Genomic DNA, 20017 nt, shown 5'->3' on the forward strand with positions numbered 1-20017 from the left:
CCAGCCTTTGGCGTCAAATCTCACGAAATAACAGGACTTCCGGCGTGCGGTTTCAAAATAAGAGCCTAACTTTTACTCTTTTAATCTTTAAGATTCAAGAAGTTTTTTGTCAAATGCACAGCACTTCACAGTTACACTGAGAAATTCTTAGTTTGCGAGTTCCCTTCACATGACAATTAAACTAAAAAACAGTAGACTTATTTTAGGCATAGGCATAAATAAGTAAATAAAATAAAAATAAAATAAAAAAATAAGAATAAGCAATAAGAAAAATAAAATAAGCAGTTCTATGTACAGAGGGTAAAGTGCTATCAGGTGCATTGTTTATGTATTGTTGTCAGAGGTAGGACATTTACAATGTGCAAATATGTTAACAGATTGTACATGAAAAACATATGTGTGCAATTTTTGCATTGTGGCAATGATGTTACATGATAAATGTTCAGTCAGTGGTTCAGCAGCCTGATGGCCTGTGGATAGAAGCTGTTTTTTAGTCTGGTTGTCCTTGCTTTCACACTCCTGAAGCGTCTGCCTGACGGCAGGAGTGTGAACAGTGTGTGCTGTGGGTGAGTGCGGTCTTTGATGATGTTGTGGGCCCTCTTTGTGACCCGGGCATAGTAGATGTCCTGTAAAGGTGGAAAAGCTGCTCCACACTGTGCATCCATCTGTAGAAGTTGCTGAGGAGTTTGGAGGATAATCCAAATTTCCTCAGCTTCCTGAGAAAGAAGAGTCTCTGTTGAGCCTTCTTGATGATCTGCCGCATGTTGTGAGCCCAGATGAGGTTGCCGAGGAGTTTGAAGGTTTTCACCCTCTCTACCCGGGCCTCATTGATGTAGTAAGTGGGGAGTGCTGGTCTCTCCTCTTCCTTGGGTCAATAATCATCTCCTTAGTCTTCTAACTTCTTCTAACCAAGTCTTTCATGACCAAGCTTGGTTGGTAAATATGGAGTTAAACTTCCTGCTAGCAAGTGCTTAATGATTTTTTGTTTAGCATTACAAATATCAATCTGTACATTAGTAATTAAATCTGTGAATGAAAATCTAATACAAAATATTTATTAACAGTAGAAATTAGTACACTAATGGTTTATATAATGTGATTAATTACATGTTAATGAATACTTCTCCCAACACGCTTAAATCTACTACAGTAAAAATCATTAGTTATGAACAGTGTAAACCTGCTTAGAAATTTTATTCCATTTTATTTTGAAAGTACAACTGTCAGACTTCCGTTTTAATCCTGCCTGCCTCTGTGTGGCTTCACGCAGCTCGGGCTGAGACCCGCACAAACACAGGAAGCCGGTCGGCTACTCTCTCTCTCTCTCTCTTTCTCTCACGCACACTCACACACACACAGAGAACAAACAGGGCAGGGCCTCTATAAGCATTGATTGCGATAATGCCGTTTCCTCTCTGACTCACCTGAGCGCCACTGTTTATACAATTCACACAAGCAGCAAGGCAGGTGAAGATGCACACTACACACACACAGCATCCATATGGACATGCGCATGTGAGGCTTCAGTGTCAATATCGGTTATCATGGGTGTGGCAACGTAGCAGTCTAAGGAGTGATGCTGTGTGTTTGTACAGGGGAGCAAGGGAGCAGCATGGGACACATAAAAGCAAATGAAAAAAACCAGGAGTGTGAATTTTTCACTGACTCCATCTATTACAGGGGGCAGTTATCAGTTACTATAGTGCCCAATGAAAGATCTGTTGTTAAAACAAACACAACATTCAAATGACAGGACAGGACAAACCAGTCCTGCAGCCTAAGGGACGCAACACAAACATGCAAGCACAAGGCTTTAAGGCACTCGGTAAGACACTTAAGCTCTGTAAACCAACTTAAATCACTCTGTTGTTGGGTAAAACATAATGTAAATCCCGTTCCACCTCACATATAGGTTTATAGCTGACCTACAGTGTGTTTATTCTTCAGTTGACTAGTTTAGCTTCTTTCTAAGCAGGAAAACTTCTAAGTGCATCACAGCCCTCTGGTGGATACTTGTCTGATTGCACCAATAGATGCAGCACACACAATCAAAATCATCAATGTGTAACTTTATTATGAACTACTGCTTGTCCTTGTAACACAACCACCTGCCCAAAAGGTCACCAAGTGGCTGCAGGGAGGCAGTACTGTCTGTACTGTACACTAGTCGGCAAGTTAATGTTATAAATAGCAACATGTTATACAAATGTTGACTTGCAAGTCATGTTAAAGGTAGGGTAGGAGATTTCATTCTGATGCACTTTTTGTTAAATTAGTAACTTCTCTTTACAATCCGATAGCAACCGATGAGTTCGGCAGTTTCGCTTTAAAACGAAGAATATGAATCATCTGTGGAAGCTATAAAACGCTAAAAACATCAGCCAATCCTGCGAAGCACCCCCTGCGCGTATAGTTGGCTGGTTATCACTCTCTTCCTGCTCTGCGCGCACCAGAGAGGTACGTGCATGATGGCCGAAGTCACAGACTGTTTGGGAGGCGTGGCATCGGGGTGAACTCGAGAGAAAGGGGCGTCTGTTTACTTTCAATATTTGGCTGACTCACCGAGTTTTCAAAATCTCCTACCCTACCTTTAAGAACATTTACACAGTACATTTCTGGAATAGAAAAACACAATCCTTTAAAATCCAGTGCCAGTTTTCTTCAGTGCCCTTGTAGCGTTATGGAGTCATAAAGGCTGAACAAAGCAAACAGCATGGTCAGCCGTTTTATATCTAAGGCGTAAACATATACCCTGCATAAAGAAACAAACAAAATACGTTAAGAACCTTAAAAGTTAATGGTGCAGTGTAGCTCGTAAAAACATTAATGGAAAATATAATTGTCCTATTAGGTTTTGTTATTTGTGTGTCCAGAAAAGCATTCTGTCATCTGTGTCTGTATCACAGTACCGTAGAAGACAAAACACATAAAGCATTGCTGATATTAGCTACTTTACAGGACAATGGGCCTGTATCCTCAGCATGGTCATAAACATGAAATATAAGATGCCATCTGTTTTGAACTTTATGCTTCATCAAGATGTCTCTCTAAAAATAACACAGTTAAATATTAGGCAACAACACACTGTCAGGTGTTCCAATAAAAATAAGACTATTACAATGTGTCATCTACTGTGCACCCGTAAATGACACATCATACAGTAACACCCCTGTCTCAGCAAACCAAAGATGTTTGTAAAAAAACATCTATGTCAATCATTTTAATTCAGTAGAAAGTCCGGGCTCGGGTAGCCAAACAGGTGGAAGTCCCCCTGGTATCGTGCATGCAGACGCCTGATGTCCCGCTTGCTGATGCCTGAGAAGTAGTGCTCCACCTTGGTTCTGTTGTAGTGAGTGATGCCTGGAGGAATGGCAGGGTAGGACACCAGCTGCTCAATGCCAGCTGCTCTGAGAATGTATGGGGCATCTTGCTCCAGTGTCTCATGGTGGCCAACCACACTGTAATGTATTTCACATGGCGCACACAACTCTGCGTAAGTTACCCAGTGGATAATGTGTTCGCCAAACTGCCGGTCCATTCGCCGGTGGCTTTCTACGTCACCCAAGTAACGCACAAAGTCCTCAAAGTGCAAACCAGAGGTAGTGAGGTCACTGCTGCGGTGGCTCTTGCGGTATTTTCGAATGATAGCTGGAGCAATGTCGTGCTTATACCAAGGCTCAAAGCGTGGGTTCTTCACAAACTTGTCCTTAAATGCAGAAATAAGGCGCTCAAAGGGATCCCTTACGATAAAAAACTTAAAATAAGACTTTAACCTGTAGAAGAAAACAACAAGTATCCATTAGTAAGACTTTCAGTCACAACATTAATTGTGTGGCTGGATTTTAGAAATCTTTGAAGGTGTTTTAATCTGTAACTATTAACTGACCTGTGAGTCACTTCCTGCGGAGTGAAAGAAGAGAGGCGGGGCAGGCCATTTTTCTCATGGTCATGAACAAGATTTTCTGGGATCTCCTCTACAGTGGGGAATGCTCCTAGCAGTGGTTAAAAAACATCAACAGACATTTTTAGACCTTTGTTATTATGTATCCACACTATCTTTCGTAATTACAGTAAATGTGTTCATTCATCCATAACATGCTTACCATTCAGCACAATAAGGACCTTTTTCCACTGTGTATTTCCCACTTTAGGCGTCTGGCAGAACAAGATCTTGTGTTTGTCACAGACAAAGATCCGGTCAAGGACAAACTTGCTGATGGAGACATGAGTCAAATTCCTGAGGCTGTTGTTTTTGCACACGGTTGAGAGCCGCTCAGCTCGCTTCTCAGCAACAGACTGCCACTCTGCCACTGTGGGTACTGCTGAAGGCTGAGACACACACACACACACACACACACACACACACAGGACTTATGTGACTGACGAGCTTGTTTTAGTAACAGTATAACAGCAGAGACCAGAAGGGAATGGCGATGTTTTCAGGTAAAATTAGTCACCTGATCTGATGGCTTTGGAAGTACTTTCTCTGGGATGGACACGGTGATGGATTTAACCGCCTTTGTGCCTGGTAGTGTCCAACTCTGACCACTGACTCTTTCTCCATAGTCTGAAAATACAGACATGCAATAGATATAATAGAGCGTGCTTACTGCACTTACCAGCAAAATGACTGTCTGTAGTTAGCAATATGAAACAACGGTTTACCATCAACTGCTCTGAAGCTAATGAACTTGCTAACAAACATCAGGATGAGCAGCACCCAGCCGCAAGCCCCAAGGAGCAGCCAGTGGTGCCGCATCGCTTCGTACATCAGCCCAGGGCCATGGAACTTGTGAGCGGCGCTCCCACCTGGGCACAGACGCGATCAGCTCTTAGGTTAACATAAATAAAAACACTGTAGCTAACACTTTGGTAAACAAATGAAACCTCCTGAACTAACATTGAACCGAAGCCCCAAACAGCGTTGTCCTGACAGGCAATTGCTAGAGATCAATGATAACTGTCAGGCGATTACTGTGTTTAGAAGCGCTAACGCCATAGATACGTTTCTTGAAGAACTAAAACACACGCTAGCTCATTGTGGTTAAGTGTTTTTAGGCAGCTAGCTAGCAGTTAGCCAGTCGGATAGCCATACTTGTTTGTCCCAAACATGTAGCGCACAACTGGGAAGTACGAGTTTTTTCCTTGATAGGATTAATTCAGATTTTACAAAACGGATAAAGCCCGACCTGCACTGTATCTCACCCTTTTGTTAAATTGTTGCTACTTCACAGCTGCACAAACTCTGGAGAAAGCATTGAACGGCACCATAGCATCTCTAGCATGATGCGTCAGTTATCCACATCCTACTGCGAACAAAACAAGTAGCTCCCCCTAGCGTAACATGGCGAAACTGTTAAATTAGATACAGAATCAGAATTCCTTTATTTATTTTATTATTCTTTTATAATTCTTTTTTGTTACAAATAGAACTAGAAAAGCATTTCCTGAAGAAAATGCAAGTTTGATTGCCGCAGCTGAAGCATTGGTTTGAACACTGATGTGGATTGCTCTGAATTGCTGGAGAATCTGCAATCTGAACTTAATTTGCTGAAACACAGTTAAGAATTTAGAAAGATGAAGCTCTTACCTGGAAAAGTAGAAAATGTTTTAATATTATGAAGATATGAAAGAGAAACAGCTGAAGACAAGAACAGTATGAAGTCACGACCTGAAAGAATAGCCTGTGAATATACCATATGAAAGGCCTGAGGGTGGAATAATACCATAAGACTATAAGAAGCTCAGGCTGTGTGATTTGAATGTGGAAAAGTAGTATACAGCTGAAGGATGATCAATATGACAGATATAATGCTTAAAGTCTGATAAAGACTACAAATATGGCCGCTTTGTATGCTTCTAGTGTGTCAGTCTGTCACCATGGTAACGGCCCTGCCTGCCTGCCTGCATCCATGGCTGCCCCTAACTGCAGCTCTCTCTTTCCCCCTCCTAATGCATTTCCTATGTAAAACCACCCTCCAAACAACTTCTCTTTTTGTCCAAACCGAAGCCATTGGCCAAAAAGTAAGGATACCGTCAGAATCCCAAGAAGTTGCTCTACAACTGGTACGATTTTTATGTCTGGCATGTGAAAGATGTGGAGATTGTGGCGAGTTAGAAAATATGGCAGCTCTGCTTCTCTGTTTTTGGTTTTACATTATGTCTTAATGGAGGAATGACCGGCACTCTCCCCGAACAGCTGGCCTTCAGGGCAAAACGGTTTGGTGTGGAGTTTTAAGAGGGACACCATAAGAAAGGCAACGAGTTTTCCTTCGATATACAAATTACCTCAGGGAGATGGACGGTGCAGGTCTAAGCGCAGGTTAGAGAGATTTTTTTTAGGCATCTCCTCAGCCTCTCTCCACTCTGAGTGATGACTCACCCACTCTAGCTCCCAACATTCCACGCAATACACACTAATGTTAAACTCAGAAGAGACCTCAAAAACCACTTCATCTTTAATCCCCGGTCATTTGAAGACGGAGCTGAACTTCCAAATTCTGTATACAACTTTTGAAGACCAAGATGTTGGAAGTATTTTAAGCCTCGAATGGTTTCTCTAACTTAATATTTGTAGGAGCAGTAGCATTTTGCAGAAGGCATGGTTTGAAGGGCTCTCCCATTGACTCCAATGTTAATTTGAGGGTGGAAAATGTTTAATATTTTTAATATTATAATATTTGTAATTATTATTGCGGGAATGTCCTGAATGAGCTGAATCTTTTGATGTTTGAATGGTTTGAATCGGCCCATGCATTCTGAAGATATGCTGAGCCAAAAAACGTACTTTGCTTTGCAGCAATCAAACTAATAAAGACGTAGAATAACAATAGTTTGATTGCTTTGCAGCAATCAAACTAATCAAAGATAAATTGAATATGAAATTGAAATATATAACTGGAAAAGGGCATTACCTGAAGAAAAAGTTTGATTGCTGCAGCTGAATTGCTCCGATTCTCCAGCAATTCAGAGCTTTGTATGCCTCTGTGTATACACAGAGGCATACAACGCAGAGCTGTGTGCGCCATGTGAAATACATTACAGTGTGGTTGGCCACCATGAGACACTGGAGCAAGATGCCCCATACATTCTCAGAGCAGAAATTTGTAGGAGGAGATACATTTGGCAGATGACCCTCGTTGCAGGGCTCTCTCATAGACTCCCATGTTAAAAATTAAACTGAAATTCTTAATATTTGAAAAATGATTATTTTTTGAGAAAGACTTGAAGTTGACCCACCCGGGTTAATGTCCTCTATGAGATGAACATTTTGATAGTTGAATGGCTGAAATAGGCCAATGTATGCTGAAGATACGCTGCGCTAAAAAACGTACGGAAGAATAAGAAAGAAGAAGAGGGTGAATAACAATAGTTTGATTGCCTAGCGGCAATCAAACTAATAAATATCTAAATACCGAGATAGCATTTAAATCCCTGAGTTGTATCTAAAGTAGAACATATTTACTTTTGTATAAAAACCTTTACATAGTAAAGAGCATCACATGAATGTACAGTGTCTGACTGTTACAGTTCAGAGTTCAGTAGTTTCGATTGAGACAGGCAGGATTGACTTCCTGTGTGTCTCAGTGGTGCATCGTGGGAGTCGGAGTCTGTTGCTGAATAAGCTCCTGTAGCTGGTCAGCACAGTGTGGAGCGGGTGAGAGGGACAGTCCAGTATAGTCTTTACTTAGGACAATGTCCTCCTCTGTCAGAGAGTCCACGTCCTCTCCTACAACATGGCTAGCCTTCCTGATAATTCTGTTGAGTCTGTGTATGTCCCTCACCATCAGACTGCTGCCCCAGCAGACAACAGCATACATGATGGCACTGGCCACCAGACTTATAGAACATCCTCAGCATACCCTTTGTCCTTTAATGATAAATCTGCTTTAGTGTAAACAAGATTTAACAAAAAAAATAATAATCACAAATAATTTTGTCTAGGATAAACCTTAGTTACCCACAGCAGAAATTCTCAACTATTAATTATGTAACCATGTCATTAAGGTAACATGAACTGCTCTCCTTTGTCAGATTATATTAACTGCCAAAGTGTAATTGAACAAATACAGCCATTTACCACACGTTCAAAACAAATAAAGACACAAAATCAGACCTCATTTTATTTCCATTTATTCCACACGTAGAAGGAACAAAGTTTAGTTTTCATCAACATTGACTGTCTGCAGACCTGTAGGAAAATGGGAGGAAACAAATTAAATGTGTTCATTACTTTAAAAAAAAAAAAACAGTTCAGTGAGCAGGTTATTTACCTTTGCATGTGGTGACGGGAACATATGTGACCAGGGTGTACAGTTTGTTAGGAGAATCCTCATCCTCATTGCGCTTCCTGGACAGACGCACGCGTATCCTGTACGGCACGTTCCTGCAATATACAAAGTTGAGTTGAATTAATGCAAGCTACAGGGTATGTATGCACAGCCTACAAAAACATGCCCATTTTGCATACAAAAACACTTGGAGGAAGACATTAGGGCAGCACTCTTCAAAAACAGTACAATCTTACAATATATCAGTATAACCAGTCCTCTTTGTTAAATGTCAGTATTAATGCCACGTCTTCTCACCTGACACCCTTGCTCCACACTGCCTTGTTGAGACGAGTGTCAATGCGTACATCAGGAGTTCCCATCTCCTTCATGGCGAACTTGCGGATCTCCTTGATGGCACGGGGAGCTCTCCTCTTAAAACCCCTGCCAAAAACACCAGACATTATTAAGGCTTCTGTGAAAGTCTATGCGAATGTACCACAGATTAAGCAACTGTCACTTGCAGCCATGCTAAACACATTCAATTTAGCTTGAGTTGACTGTGTGCAGTACTCACACTCCATGAATGCGCTTGTGGACATTGATGGTGTACTCTCTGGTCACCACCTCGTTGATGGCTGAACGCCCCTTCTTCTTCTCTCCTTTCTTAGTTGGGGCCATCTAGAAAAAACAAGCCAACATCAAGCGGTAACTACGTGGTATACTTCAATGCCAGCTACATGCACACAAAAACAACACAGCGGCGTGTCACCAAGTAGTGTACAAGTCCATATGTAGTACAGATGAGACAAGTTTAGCGTTAGCTAGCATATTAGCTTGCTCCAACATAACTGACGCAAATAAAAACACACACGCTATTAAGTCACAGAGTTAAATAAGAACTACATTAAAAATAAGTTTGAGATTTATGGCTACAAACATTACACCGTCTTAGCGCTGAACTACCATGCAATTTTAGCCGGTCGAGCTAGTGCTACTGTTTATTGCTATAAACGTATTTTATCAACATCTACCCACTTCAAAAACATGACATACTATACGATGAAACAATAAGGTATATACTTAGATGGCTTATGTGGTCAAATGTGAGTTTAATAACACAGGATGACGCTGGATTGTAGAAATATATTTCCCGAAAAAAATACTCACTTCGTCTCGTAGCTGAGGCGGAAGTCGGAAGGACGGACTTGAAGCAGAGAATTGTGGGTAAAGGAAACCGATCCGTTTAATATAATGTCCGTCAACAACAAAATCTAGAGTTGAGAGTTCCTAGTGCTGTTTTTTCGGTTTTTAAAATACATAATATTTGTCATTGTCACCATATTAATAGTAAGATCACATCCGAGAAATGGCTCGTTTTTAATTGAATTATAATGTTTTCAGAGATAATTCAAATAAGAGCACATATATTTTATAATTTTGCTGTGTACCAGTATTTTGTACTTGTACATGTGCCAAATAAATTCTATTCTATTCTATTTATATTTTTCTTTGTTACTGTCACTTTTTTAAAGAATGTGTAGTTTGTACTGTCTGGTTTCACTCCATCTTAATTAAATGTAATCTTGATAAACAAGCACATTCTATAAATATGTTCTGGAGGTCTTCAGTTTGAAACAAAATATAACAGCAACTTTAAAGATGGCTTGACCAAAAAAGTATAATTACTTGCATTTCTTAAAATTGACCTTCAACCTTATATAAAATGTAAACAAAGGAGTAGGAACACCATTTTAACACCAATGTTACAGGCTCAACAACTTCTCAATGTCGGCAGTACTAAATGCCTCTAAGTGCTATAATAGTCCTGTTATTTTTATTGATTGATACCCAAAATACAAGTGTCATATCATTTCTTTAGCAGATTATTATGAAATCTATTTTAGTATCAACCAACTATATTGACACAAGTGACGCAAAAACAAAACTCAGAAACACTTCTTTGTGTTTTAAGTTATTTTGCTGACAGACATTCAAACACACTAATCAAAACTTTTTCATTGTTTATAGACAGGAAAAAATAGACATATTTTTCCGGTCCCTTTAGCTGCAAAAACTTGTACAGCACATGTAAACCTCTGTCATTGCTGTCTTTTATATACTGTAGACAGAAAAAAAGTCCAGACCATTTAGATGCACTGGTACAGAAATGTCTCTCAAGGTTTTTTTAGGGTAGCATGGTAAATTGATCATATCTGTAATACTAGATGGTGTAGGAAGTCCACAAAGCTCAGGGTGATGCTTGAGGGCTTAGCATCCATTTTTTTTATTCCATTGCATTTTTGCACAGGTCTAAGGAGCTGCGTTTCCCCAATGGAATTGTGTCCCAGCACTCAGATTGTTCAGCCTGTTGTTGCACGTTGCACTAAGTATTTATCCAGCTATGTGAGAGATACTATAACCCTGTGTGGTTAACCACTCAACACGGAAGTTCAGACTACTTTTCTTACTATTTTCAGTCATTTTCCTTTAAGCAGTCTTTGTTGTCTTTTTCTAGTGAGGGCGCATTGACTTTGTGGATGATGCGAGCTGCTGAGGAGAGAAATTCCATATTACAGTATTGGAGACTGGGTGCTCTGCACTCACTCCAGTTCACGTCAGCGAGACACTGCCAAACCATATAAAATAAACACATAAGCAAAAAACAATGTTTCCACAAGCCTAATGGCTGTAACAAATTACATTCAATAGAGAAAAAGTTTGGCAGTGCTTATTTGTGAGAAATGTCCGTTCAAGTCCCCGCAGGATGTTTCAGTAATGTACATCAGTACACTGCAGCCTACGCTACAGTTTATAGCAGTAACAACATGAAGTTACAGTCATTTCATACAAAGCAAAACACCAGTTACAAAAATCAACATCTAACCATTTTAATGCACAGTTATAGTAACCAATGCACGACATAGGAAAACTTGGTTTGGTAGATGAAACCGTCAATTAAAAATCTGCTCTAAAACACTATAAGGCTAAAAAAAAACATATGGGTGTGTTTTATAATTGTCATACATGGTTCATTTCATACCTTCACAGGCTAGAATGTCCAGAGAGATGGAACAGCATCATCCAATACATATAAAGCAAAACAGATTCACAGCTTTGCATTTTTTCCTTTCTTTTCTGTTGTGACTAAAAAAAAAAAATTACACACGCAATGAAATGAGAGAGAGAGAGAGAGAGAGAGAAAAAGACAAAAAAGGCTTAGAAGCGTTGGCTTTCATTTGTTTTTACTCTCAGGACACGCACACCTCTGGCTGTGCTGTGTTGAGCTTATTACTACCAGCTTCAGCAACTTCAGCTGCTAGTGCTGGGCTGCTGTCTGTCTTTTCTGGGGCTGTAGCCTGGCCTGCCATGGTCCTTCTGAAGAGACGCATACTCATCTGCAGCAGCTCGTTGTCTACTACAGGTGTGGTAGGGTACTGCTTGGCTAGGCCCTGAAAAAAAGGGGGAAATGTGTTTACTATTCATCTCTTTATGAGATTCATAACTAGATTTTAAAATGGTAAGGTCATTTACCTTCTCATTTTTTAACAGCTGCCGGCGGATGGCAAAGTCTCTGCGAGCACACAAGGCCTTGCAGCAGGGCCCGAGGTTGCTAAGTAAACCTGCCCTTTCCACCCGCCTGTTCAGGGCTGCCATATTCAGAGCTCCAAGGTCGTGCTCAAAGAGCTTATCAGCATCTAGGGCAGTATCAGAAAGCATTAAATAAGAGGCTGCATTGCAATTTGTGAGCAAGCTAACGGTTTGATGACATGATAACTCACCTTTTGGATCATCCAGCTCAGACTTGCAAACCTCCCTGACTTGCTCCAGCAATTCAGTGCCAGCAAGTCGTTTGGAGATGCCTGCTCTAAGAAGCACAGCCCCTGGGGTGAATCGGAGCAATGCTGCCCCTGCTGCCCGGGGTTCCTGTTTCTGTTTGGGCATCAGGCTGGACCAGTCCACATCAATCACATCCAGAGGACCTGACAAGAGTAATTTATCTGATTAAAAATCGTTTCTGATCAATTTTAGACACACACGCTACATGCAGTCAGTAATCATACCTGTAATTTTCTCATCGTCTTGCTGATCCTCTTTTTTCTGGCTGTCTGCGAGAATTTCATCCAACTCATCATCACTGATGGGTTCATACTCTTCTCCAACTGATGCGACTGACTGGTCATCATCGTCTTTCCCATCATCATCATCTGAACACACAGTACACACCATTACATTTAAAACCATGTAAGAAGTGTGACAAAAACACATCTGTTTTATTCTTACCATCAATGCTGTCTTTCTCTGTTTCCCGTTGTTCTCCCATGAAATGGTGACTGTTGCTCGGGTTCTCTGGCTCTAGAGAACTGAAGGCTTCTCTTGGCAGCAGAGGCTCATAATCACTCCTGTCCTGCCTCATCATGTCTCCTCTCATGCCCCCTCGTCCTGGAAGCCTAGGGTCCCCATGAGGTGGAAGGTCCATCATTATCCCCCTCTCCCGATCCCCGCCTCTTTCACCTCTAGTTTCTCTCTCTCGCTCCCTGTCTCGCTCTCTCTCCCTTTCATGCTGCTGGATGATGAGTCCTTCAGGAAGTAAGCGTTCCCTGTCCCTGATGTCCCGCTCCCTCATAAGAGGTTCACGACCAGGACGCATGAGCAGGGGCTCCCGCGCCCTGCTTGGCCAGTCTCTTGGTTCAGGCTCCCAGTCTCTCTGTTGTTGTAGTTGCTGTTGGTGGAGCAGGGGCGGCTGCTGCTGCTGCTGTTGCTGCTGCTGCTGCTGCTGCGGTCGCAGGTCCTTTCGGTCTCGTTCTCTCTCTCGCTCAAATGGCTCTCTGTCTCTCTCCCTTTCTCGACTGTCATAGGAACCCGCTCGGGACCTAGCCTGCCTCTCAGAATCAGGAGAGCTGCGCCTCGAGCTATGGCTGCGAGAATCTTGCCGGTCTGTAAAAAGATAAAACATATAGACTCTTACCCAAGTGTCACTCTGACACCACAGTATACAAAACCCTGAAGTTAATGTTACTAGAGTCCTTAGACTTATGTGTGTGTACCTGATGAGGTGCTGCGGCTGGGCTCTCCTCTTCTCAGCTGGTCAATTCGAGATTTCCTCTCAGCCCCTGGAGGGTCATTCACCACTGGCCTTTCACGTTCCCTCTCTCGATCCCGGGAGTTAGTGCCCTGAAGTCTGCCCCTGTGTGACCGAGGACCCTGGGTGTCTTCTCGGTTAGCTGACTCATTAGAGGGTGAACGCAGGCGTCGAGAAGATGTGCGGCTTTGATTGCTCCCCATGCTGCTGCTACGCGCCTGCTCTGGTGGAGGTTTGCGGAGCAGAGGCTGGGACATGAGAGGCTGTGGAGTCATAGTCTGCAGCAGCATTGGAGGATCCTGAGAGAGTAAAGGAGCAATGGGTGGATTACACCTCTCCCTGTCCCTGCCCCTCCTAGAGACTCCTCCTCTTCTTAAAGGTTCAACTGGATTCCTTTCGGCAGGAGCCACAGAAGCCTGTGTTTCCAGTTGTCCTCCTCGGTCTGTGACCTCCTCATCTGACCAGTCACTGAAATTGTCCATCTTGGACAGTGGGGAAGGCTCGGCATTGCTTCCTGCGCTGCAGTGATCAGGCCTCATTGAGGGTGGTGGTGTCCGGGGACCCCGCTTCCTCTTGCTGTGTGGATGATGAGTTGGAGTTTCCTCCTCAGATAAATCAGATTCTCCTCGTGACCGCTTCCTCTTTCGGTCGAGAGCCTTCTTCTTGGCTCCTTTCCTGGGTGAGTGTAAGGGTGCAGGTCCATCTGCAGTGGGGAGCTCAGGGTTGAAACGGTCCCCTACAGAAGCTAGGTTGCTGCCAGCACTAATATCCTCATCTTTGCGACCCTTCTTCAAGCCCTTCCTCTGCGACTTTGTCTTTTTTTTGCCCTCCTCGTGGGACTGCGATCCAGTGGTGTCTCTGTCATCACTGCCAATGGCAAGGGCTGAAGGAGAAGGATGCGGCGAGGGTTCTCGCTGGTCTCTGCCTCTGCTACGGGAGTCAGACAGCGTGTCTGGGAGGTGCTCTCCACGTCTGTCTGCTCCTCTGCTTCGTTCACTACGGGCCTCGAGGTCCAGCTCATGGCGACTACGTGCTTCCCTTTTGTCCCCGGCGCCCCTGCGTTCCTCATCCTTCCATTGTGTAGCCTTATCATCAGATGCAACACCCCTTGGGGGTGAGCGCAACAGAGGTTCCTGGGGCCGCACCACCTGGCTTAGCAGACGGTGCTTGTCTCCATCTGCACATACACACAGACACACAAACACTAAGTACTTTCCAGATTAAAGCATTTCAGCCAATAGCTTGCTCTCAACTACCAGTTGAGGCTCTTTAGAAGAGGAATTTGCAGAATTACATTAGAAAAACAAAGAGCCTTTTTTAGAGAACCATATAATGATTGGTGCATTGCTTTTACAAAGGGTACATTTGCATGATATAAGTAGTGCATTCCCCATTAAACAGGAGTGTGTCCTTTCAAAAAGAATTTCCCTACTGTCAGATGGAGGCAGACACACTGGGCTGGGGAGGAGGGGCTGTGGGTTGAGCTTGGCCTGCCCTCGGCCAATTGGGCGCTCACTTTTGTCTTCAGCACTATTGTAGCCGTCGCTGTCCGTTGGGCTGAGGTCCCGCGTGGTTCGTTTGGGTGAAGGTCGGGGGCTCGGGCTGCTCTCTACTCTGGACCTCTTACGACTAAAGGGATGAACAGAAAGGAGTGTTACAATAAAATGAGGGCTTCTCTTGTTATTGCCATATTGTGATCATAAAACCATTATTAAATCATTTAGTGTGTGATTATTGAAACTTGCCTCATCTTACGGTCGTCCCGCGTGTCTCGAACAGAACGGTCATCCCTGCTGTCATCTCTCCTCTCTCGCCTCTCCTCCCTTCCCCTGTCCCGCTCCTCCCATTCCCGCTGCCTCTCTCGCTCACGCTGCTCCCTCTCTCTTTCCCTTTCTCTCTCCTTCCTCTCCCTCTCTCTCTCCCGTTCCTCCCTCTCTCGTTCCCGCTCCTCGCGCTCCCTCTCCCTTTCTCTCTCCCGTTCTCTCTCCCTCTCACGTTCCCGCTCCCGCTCTCTCTCCCTGGCGCGCTCCCTCTCTGCCTCCCGTTCTCTCTCCTTCTCCCGTTCCTTCTCCCTCTCGCGGTCTCTCTCCTTCTCTTTCTCTCTCTCCCGTTCCCTTTCACGCTCCCTGTCTCTCTCTCGCTCACGGTCACGGTCACGAGTCCTGTCATCCCGTCTATCCTCTGCTCTGTCCGTTCGGCGCTCATCTCTTCTCTCCTCCCTCTCAGAGTCCTCTGACCTCCCCTGGTGTCTATTTGGAGAAGCTGCCCTTTGGTCTAGAAGGAAAAAAATACATTTATTATGTATTTATTTAGCTGTGAATGTTTCCTTAACATTTTTGTTAAAGTAAAACAAGCCCACCTCTGTCTCGGTTACGATCTCGCTCTCCATGTCCTCTCCGGTCATATGAGGAGTCTCTGGCCTGCTCTCCTCTTCTATCGCTCTCATAGCGGTCTCGGTCTGAACCCCTGTCAGAACCTCTTTCGTTTGCACTGCGATCTGTGCACCGCTCTGCACTGCGTTCACGTACCACACTGCTCCGAGACTCCCAGTTGTCGTGGCTATGTGAATTTCTGTTTGAGCCTGATTGGTAAGTGAAAGAAAAGTTGTTAGTCAGGTCTGCCAAAATTTAAACAAAAACTAAATATTATCAGGTATTACCTTTATCAGATGTTTCATTGGTACGCCCTCTTCCTCGTCCATTTTTTTCAGCTCTGTCAGTTCTGCTTTCCATCCTTCCTTCACTTCTACCTCCATCCTCACGCCCATGACCTCTCCCATAACACCTGTCATCTTGAGCCAGTTCCTCCTTCCTATGGATGTCAGTTCTCTCCCTCTCTTTTTCCCGCTCTCGCTCCTTCTCACGGTCTCGCTCGCGCTCCCGATGCTCGAGAGACTCTCGGCTTGAGCGGGTCTCTTTCCTGCTCTCTTTCGGTTCCTTCATGTCCTTGTTGTCTCGGCTGTCACGAGACTCTCGGGCCGCTTCTCTTCCTCGATCGCGAGTGTCGCGTCTTTCACGAGCATCTCTGGTCTCCCTGTCATCACGGGCCTGTTCTGAGTCGTAGTCGCGGTCATTGTCTTTCTCTCGTTTGCTGTGACTATCTGTTATCAACAGACAAACATTTATACTTCAGACAGCTTGCTAAGCAAAGAAGATTCTGCATTTTAGGCAGACAGGAGCAGAACACAAACATACCATCTCTGCGCTCATGTCTGCGCTCCTGGGTGTGTGGACTCCTCTCTCTGTCACCGCGACTCCTCTCTCTGCCTCTGGAATGACGCCGGCTGGGACTTGATCTGTCAGATCGGCGATGGGGTGAGGAGGCATCATGAGAGGCTGGAGGAGATCGAGAACGCCGGGAGCTTGGAGGTGACGAGGCTGAGGCCTGGGCTGTGGTATTCCGGTGGTAGCTGGGAGAAGAAGAACGACGCCGTCGAGGGGAGGGTGAGTGGCGCTGGGCAGAAGAACCCGAGTGAGAGGAAGGAGAGTGGTGTCGGGGAGGAGTAGGACTGCGCTGATGGTGTGGAGGGGAGGGAGACCTGTAGCAACAAAACATTACAGCCATTACAGTCAAATAACCCTTGTAGTTTTGTTATGTACAGACCTGAAAGTATTTATTAATAACACTCAACCTGTGATGAGGGGAGGCCAGTGCTGCACTCTTATGGGACAAAGCTTTAGGAGAGATGGACTTCCTCCTTGCTGAGGGTGATGTACCCCTGGAGGGAGACGACACGCTATCAGAAAGCTCTTCTGATGTCACCAACCGCTTGGCCTTGTGGGAACTGTCTGATCGGTCCCTGCAAACAAAAAGATAAAAATAAAAACACTGTATTGAATAGGTCTGAAACTACTGGTTAATCAACAAAACGTAATGATATGGCGTGCACATGTACCTGCGCTTTTCCTTCTTCTCTTTATGTTTCTCTGTATCTCGTCCACGATCTTTCCCTTCCTTTTGTTTTTCCACAGACTTCTCTTTGTTTTTGTGTTTGCCTTTGTGTTTCTTTCCAGTCACAGGAATGTCCAAAGGCACGGGGGGTGGAGGACTGGGGGTACGGGGCCCTTTCTTTTTACTGTGACTTCCTTTTGAAGACCTGGATAGAAAACTGGCATTATACCATCATGAAACGGGCATTTAAATCTCAGCTTCTGTCGTACAAATTGATTTGTGACATCAGGGGAAACAAACTTTCAGTTCAACCTTTCCAAACTATATTCCTGTATAAAACACCACCAACACTTTCCTACCTGGCAGTTTCTGAAGCAGGTGATGACACAGCTGCCTTTTTCTCTTTCTTTCCAGACCCTGGGCCTTTGGTTCCACTTTTGTGTTTTGGAGAACCACTGGATTTTCTGGATAAAGACGAATCTTTGGAGCTTAACTGCTCAGGGGAGGCCTGAAGGAATAAGGACAACATTTCAGGTAAAACTTCAAGTCACATTCTAGCGGAAACATACTTAAGTAAAGGCAGTGCTGACTGAATTCATTACTTGCCTTTGGCAAAGCTGTGGCTCTGGTTTTTGTGGGAGTCTCATCTTTCTTGATGACAATCTCTTCTCTCTTTTCTAAGTTTTCCTGCTCCAGTTTCATCAGTTCACGCTGAATCTTCTGGCGCTTCATCTCCAGGGACAACTCGTAGTCGTAGTCACCTATATCAGAGTCTGAAAGTCAACAACAAAACACAGCCTTGTCCCACTGTCCTTAAGTTATTTACAGACTTCTGTCTAAATGTAAACAAAAGAAGCAACTGTACCTTCACGGTTGGCTTCCCACTCTGTGGGCTCTTCTTCACTGGCTGGGGTGCGCTCCTTTGTAATCTTTATGTCCTCCTTCTCCCTGTGGCGGCCTCTGGAGGAATCTCTCTGCTGTAGAGGGACACACACACACAGATGTTGCATTAGAAGCTTTGCCATCACCTTTTGAAATCATATGTCATTCTTATTCACCATCAGATAAAAGCGTTTAAAAGGGAGTAGACAATTTACTCTCACTGTTGGGGATGTGGGTTCTTCTAGTTCTCGTTTCAGGTTTTCTGGGTCAACATCCTGTCTTTTATTCTTCATCCTCTCTCGCAGATCACCTGTGGGTCTCTCACTTGACCTGTTCCATTAAGACACACAAAAACAAATGCACACATCAAATTAATTCAAAGTAGACAGAAAAATGTCAAACTGTCAAAATAGTGTAGCCGTCTTACCGGCTAAAGCTAAACCCTTTGCCTCGTGGCTGAGTTCCATGTGTGTAGCGACAAGTGTTGCCGTAACTGCAATTACCAGTTTTCAGCCAATTTCTACACTGACTCTGAAAGACACAAAGAATGAGATAAGGAGATTATCAGGTTAGGTATAAAACAAAATATATGAATGTGGAAGCATGAATTACTAATACATACATCAGCAGCATTTGTCCCAGTGCTGGGGCCAAGTCTTTCAAACACGCTTGGTCTGCGAGACGGGGCGGCGGGGTTTGCGGTGCTGCTGGTTGTGGTGCTGCTGCTGCTGTCAGATATGGTTTTAGAATTCTCCACTGTTACCTTCCGCCTGATCTTGGACATTCTGCAGGACTGAGAAAATGACAAAGGATGCTTAAATATTGATCTTTGTGTAAATATCTACAGCAATGTCACTTAATGCTGGAAGATTCTAGACAAATGTTTAGAACACACATTAATTCCATCACGCTCTGAATTAATTCATTCTAAGTGATGGACTACAAATTTTAACACGTAACACTGTGGCCATGACACGTTTTCATATAGCGTCTGTCTGATAGAATAGTGAAATGTATGGACTACTCCCTGAGGTAATCGTACAACCAAAACATAAACATATGCAAATGATATTGCTGCCTGCGCCTGTGCTCTCCGCTCACTTCTGGGAAGCAGTATTCCCTGCTAGCTTGAGGTTAGCTAAAGACACAGTTGCTAACTCCACGACTTTAATTCTGTTATTTTGTTTATTTAACTCACTCAAACGTAAGTGAAATTGAAATGATTAGCAGGTTAATGGTTAACTATTCTGCAACCAGGAAAAATTCACGCGAATTGAGACTAAAGCTCGGTTAACCACAGAGCTAAGTGTTATGTTAGCGCGGGGCCTTCCAGCCTCATTCAGCAGCATACCTGCTAACATATAAACAGAAAAACAGTCTCACCCAAGATATTATTTCGGTGTCGCATCTACTTTAGTCCAGTAAGCGGAGTTAGCACTTGTAGAAATAACAAGGCTTATTCTTTATAATTAAAGGCAGAAACTGCCCCGACTGCCTTCATATTGGCGGAGAGTGCGCATATGGCTTGGGTTCTTCTTCGGTTGTTTGAATAAGGGGTGTATTATATCGCAGCGTGATGCTGTACCGTCACCGTGCGGGTAAGTGAGGTAATAACAGCACAAAATAATGGGACCCTTTTTAGTCAAAGTTTAAATTAAAAGGTATTAAGAAATTAGGCATCAGTTGAACGTCGAATCTGTGGTTAGCCACAATGAAATGTTAGCAGATTAAATTAAATTAAGACACTAATAGAGCATTTACGTGTATGTGTTTGTGTGTGTGCACGTGGAGGCGCAGTAATCTGTGCACTCTCTCTCTCTCTCTCTCTCTCTCCATCTCTCTCTCTCTCTCAGTGTTTCCGCCTGTGCCCGGTGTGTGCGGTGTGGTCCTC

At 43.8% G+C, this 20017-nt stretch overlaps 3 protein-coding genes across 4 annotated transcripts; all 3 read right to left on the reverse strand.

The window, feature by feature from the left end:
• Positions 1 to 2386: 2386 nt before the first annotated feature.
• Positions 2387 to 5310, reverse strand: chst10 (carbohydrate sulfotransferase 10). The gene is made up of 6 exons (XM_028398706.1): positions 5206 to 5310; positions 4666 to 4809; positions 4458 to 4567; positions 4104 to 4329; positions 3887 to 3992; positions 2387 to 3773 (listed from the first exon to the last, which is right to left on the reverse strand). The coding sequence occupies exons 2-6, from the start codon at positions 4769 to 4771 to the stop codon at positions 3221 to 3223; spliced, it is 1101 nt and encodes a 366-aa protein (XP_028254507.1). The 5' UTR covers positions 4772 to 4809; positions 5206 to 5310; the 3' UTR covers positions 2387 to 3220.
• Positions 5311 to 8117: 2807 nt separating this feature from the next.
• rpl31 (ribosomal protein L31) lies at positions 8118 to 9472 on the reverse strand. Its single transcript, XM_028431694.1, has 5 exons — positions 9441 to 9472; positions 8848 to 8951; positions 8589 to 8714; positions 8274 to 8386; positions 8118 to 8191 (listed from the first exon to the last, which is right to left on the reverse strand). Exons 2-5 carry the CDS (start codon positions 8949 to 8951, stop codon positions 8160 to 8162), a joined length of 375 nt encoding a protein of 124 aa, XP_028287495.1. The 5' UTR covers positions 9441 to 9472; the 3' UTR covers positions 8118 to 8159.
• zc3h13 (zinc finger CCCH-type containing 13) lies at positions 8701 to 19660 on the reverse strand. 2 transcript variants are annotated; one of them, XM_028431680.1, is made up of 23 exons: positions 19510 to 19660; positions 18749 to 18919; positions 18554 to 18657; positions 18348 to 18456; positions 18110 to 18221; positions 17851 to 18017; positions 17604 to 17752; positions 17249 to 17449; positions 16985 to 17152; positions 16548 to 16891; positions 16013 to 16453; positions 15713 to 15934; positions 15099 to 15627; positions 14870 to 14982; positions 13319 to 14530; positions 12555 to 13208; positions 12335 to 12478; positions 12053 to 12253; positions 11805 to 11968; positions 11531 to 11722; positions 9441 to 9477; positions 8848 to 8951; positions 8701 to 8714 (listed from the first exon to the last, which is right to left on the reverse strand). In XM_028431680.1, the coding sequence occupies exons 2-22, from the start codon at positions 18908 to 18910 to the stop codon at positions 8938 to 8940; spliced, it is 5439 nt and encodes a 1812-aa protein (XP_028287481.1). In that variant the 5' UTR covers positions 18911 to 18919; positions 19510 to 19660; the 3' UTR covers positions 8701 to 8714; positions 8848 to 8937. The 2 variants fall into 2 exon arrangements, with proteins under 2 accessions (XP_028287481.1, XP_028287474.1); XM_028431673.1 differs by having other exon boundaries at positions 18342 to 18456.
• Positions 19661 to 20017: the final 357 nt, after the last annotated feature.

This window comes from Parambassis ranga, chromosome 2 (genome assembly GCF_900634625.1).
Source record: "Parambassis ranga chromosome 2, fParRan2.1, whole genome shotgun sequence".
Taxonomy (NCBI): Eukaryota; Metazoa; Chordata; class Actinopteri; family Ambassidae; genus Parambassis; species Parambassis ranga.

What these genes read in the sequence shown, in the direction of transcription:
- chst10 (XM_028398706.1), bottom strand. Translation starts at nt 4,771, where the DNA reads ATGTACGAAGCGATGCGGCACCACTGGCTGCTCCTTGGGGCTTGCGGC. An exon ending in GGTCCTTATTGTGCTGAATG is followed by an intron (nt 3,993 to 4,103) that starts GTAAGCATGTTA and finishes AACCACTGCTAG; the next exon opens with GAGCATTCCCCACTGTAGAG. An exon ending in CCGCAGGAAGTGACTCACAG is followed by an intron (nt 3,774 to 3,886) that starts GTCAGTTAATAG and finishes TTTCTTCTACAG; the next exon opens with GTTAAAGTCTTATTTTAAGT.
- zc3h13 (XM_028431673.1), bottom strand. Translation starts at nt 18,910, where the DNA reads ATGTCCAAGATCAGGCGGAAGGTAACAGTGGAGAATTCTAAAACCATA. An exon ending in AAAGGGTTTAGCTTTAGCCG is followed by an intron (nt 18,457 to 18,553) that starts GTAAGACGGCTA and finishes TTAATGGAACAG; the next exon opens with GTCAAGTGAGAGACCCACAG. An exon ending in GAGAAGAAGGAAAAGCGCAG is followed by an intron (nt 17,153 to 17,248) that starts GTACATGTGCAC and finishes TTTTGTTTGCAG; the next exon opens with GGACCGATCAGACAGTTCCC.
- rpl31 (XM_028431694.1), bottom strand. Translation starts at nt 8,951, where the DNA reads ATGGCCCCAACTAAGAAAGGAGAGAAGAAGAAGGGGCGTTCAGCCATC. An exon ending in CACAAGCGCATTCATGGAGT is followed by an intron (nt 8,715 to 8,847) that starts GTGAGTACTGCA and finishes TGTTTTTGGCAG; the next exon opens with GGGTTTTAAGAGGAGAGCTC. An exon ending in GTGTGGAGCAAGGGTGTCAG is followed by an intron (nt 8,387 to 8,588) that starts GTGAGAAGACGT and finishes TGTATATTGCAG; the next exon opens with GAACGTGCCGTACAGGATAC.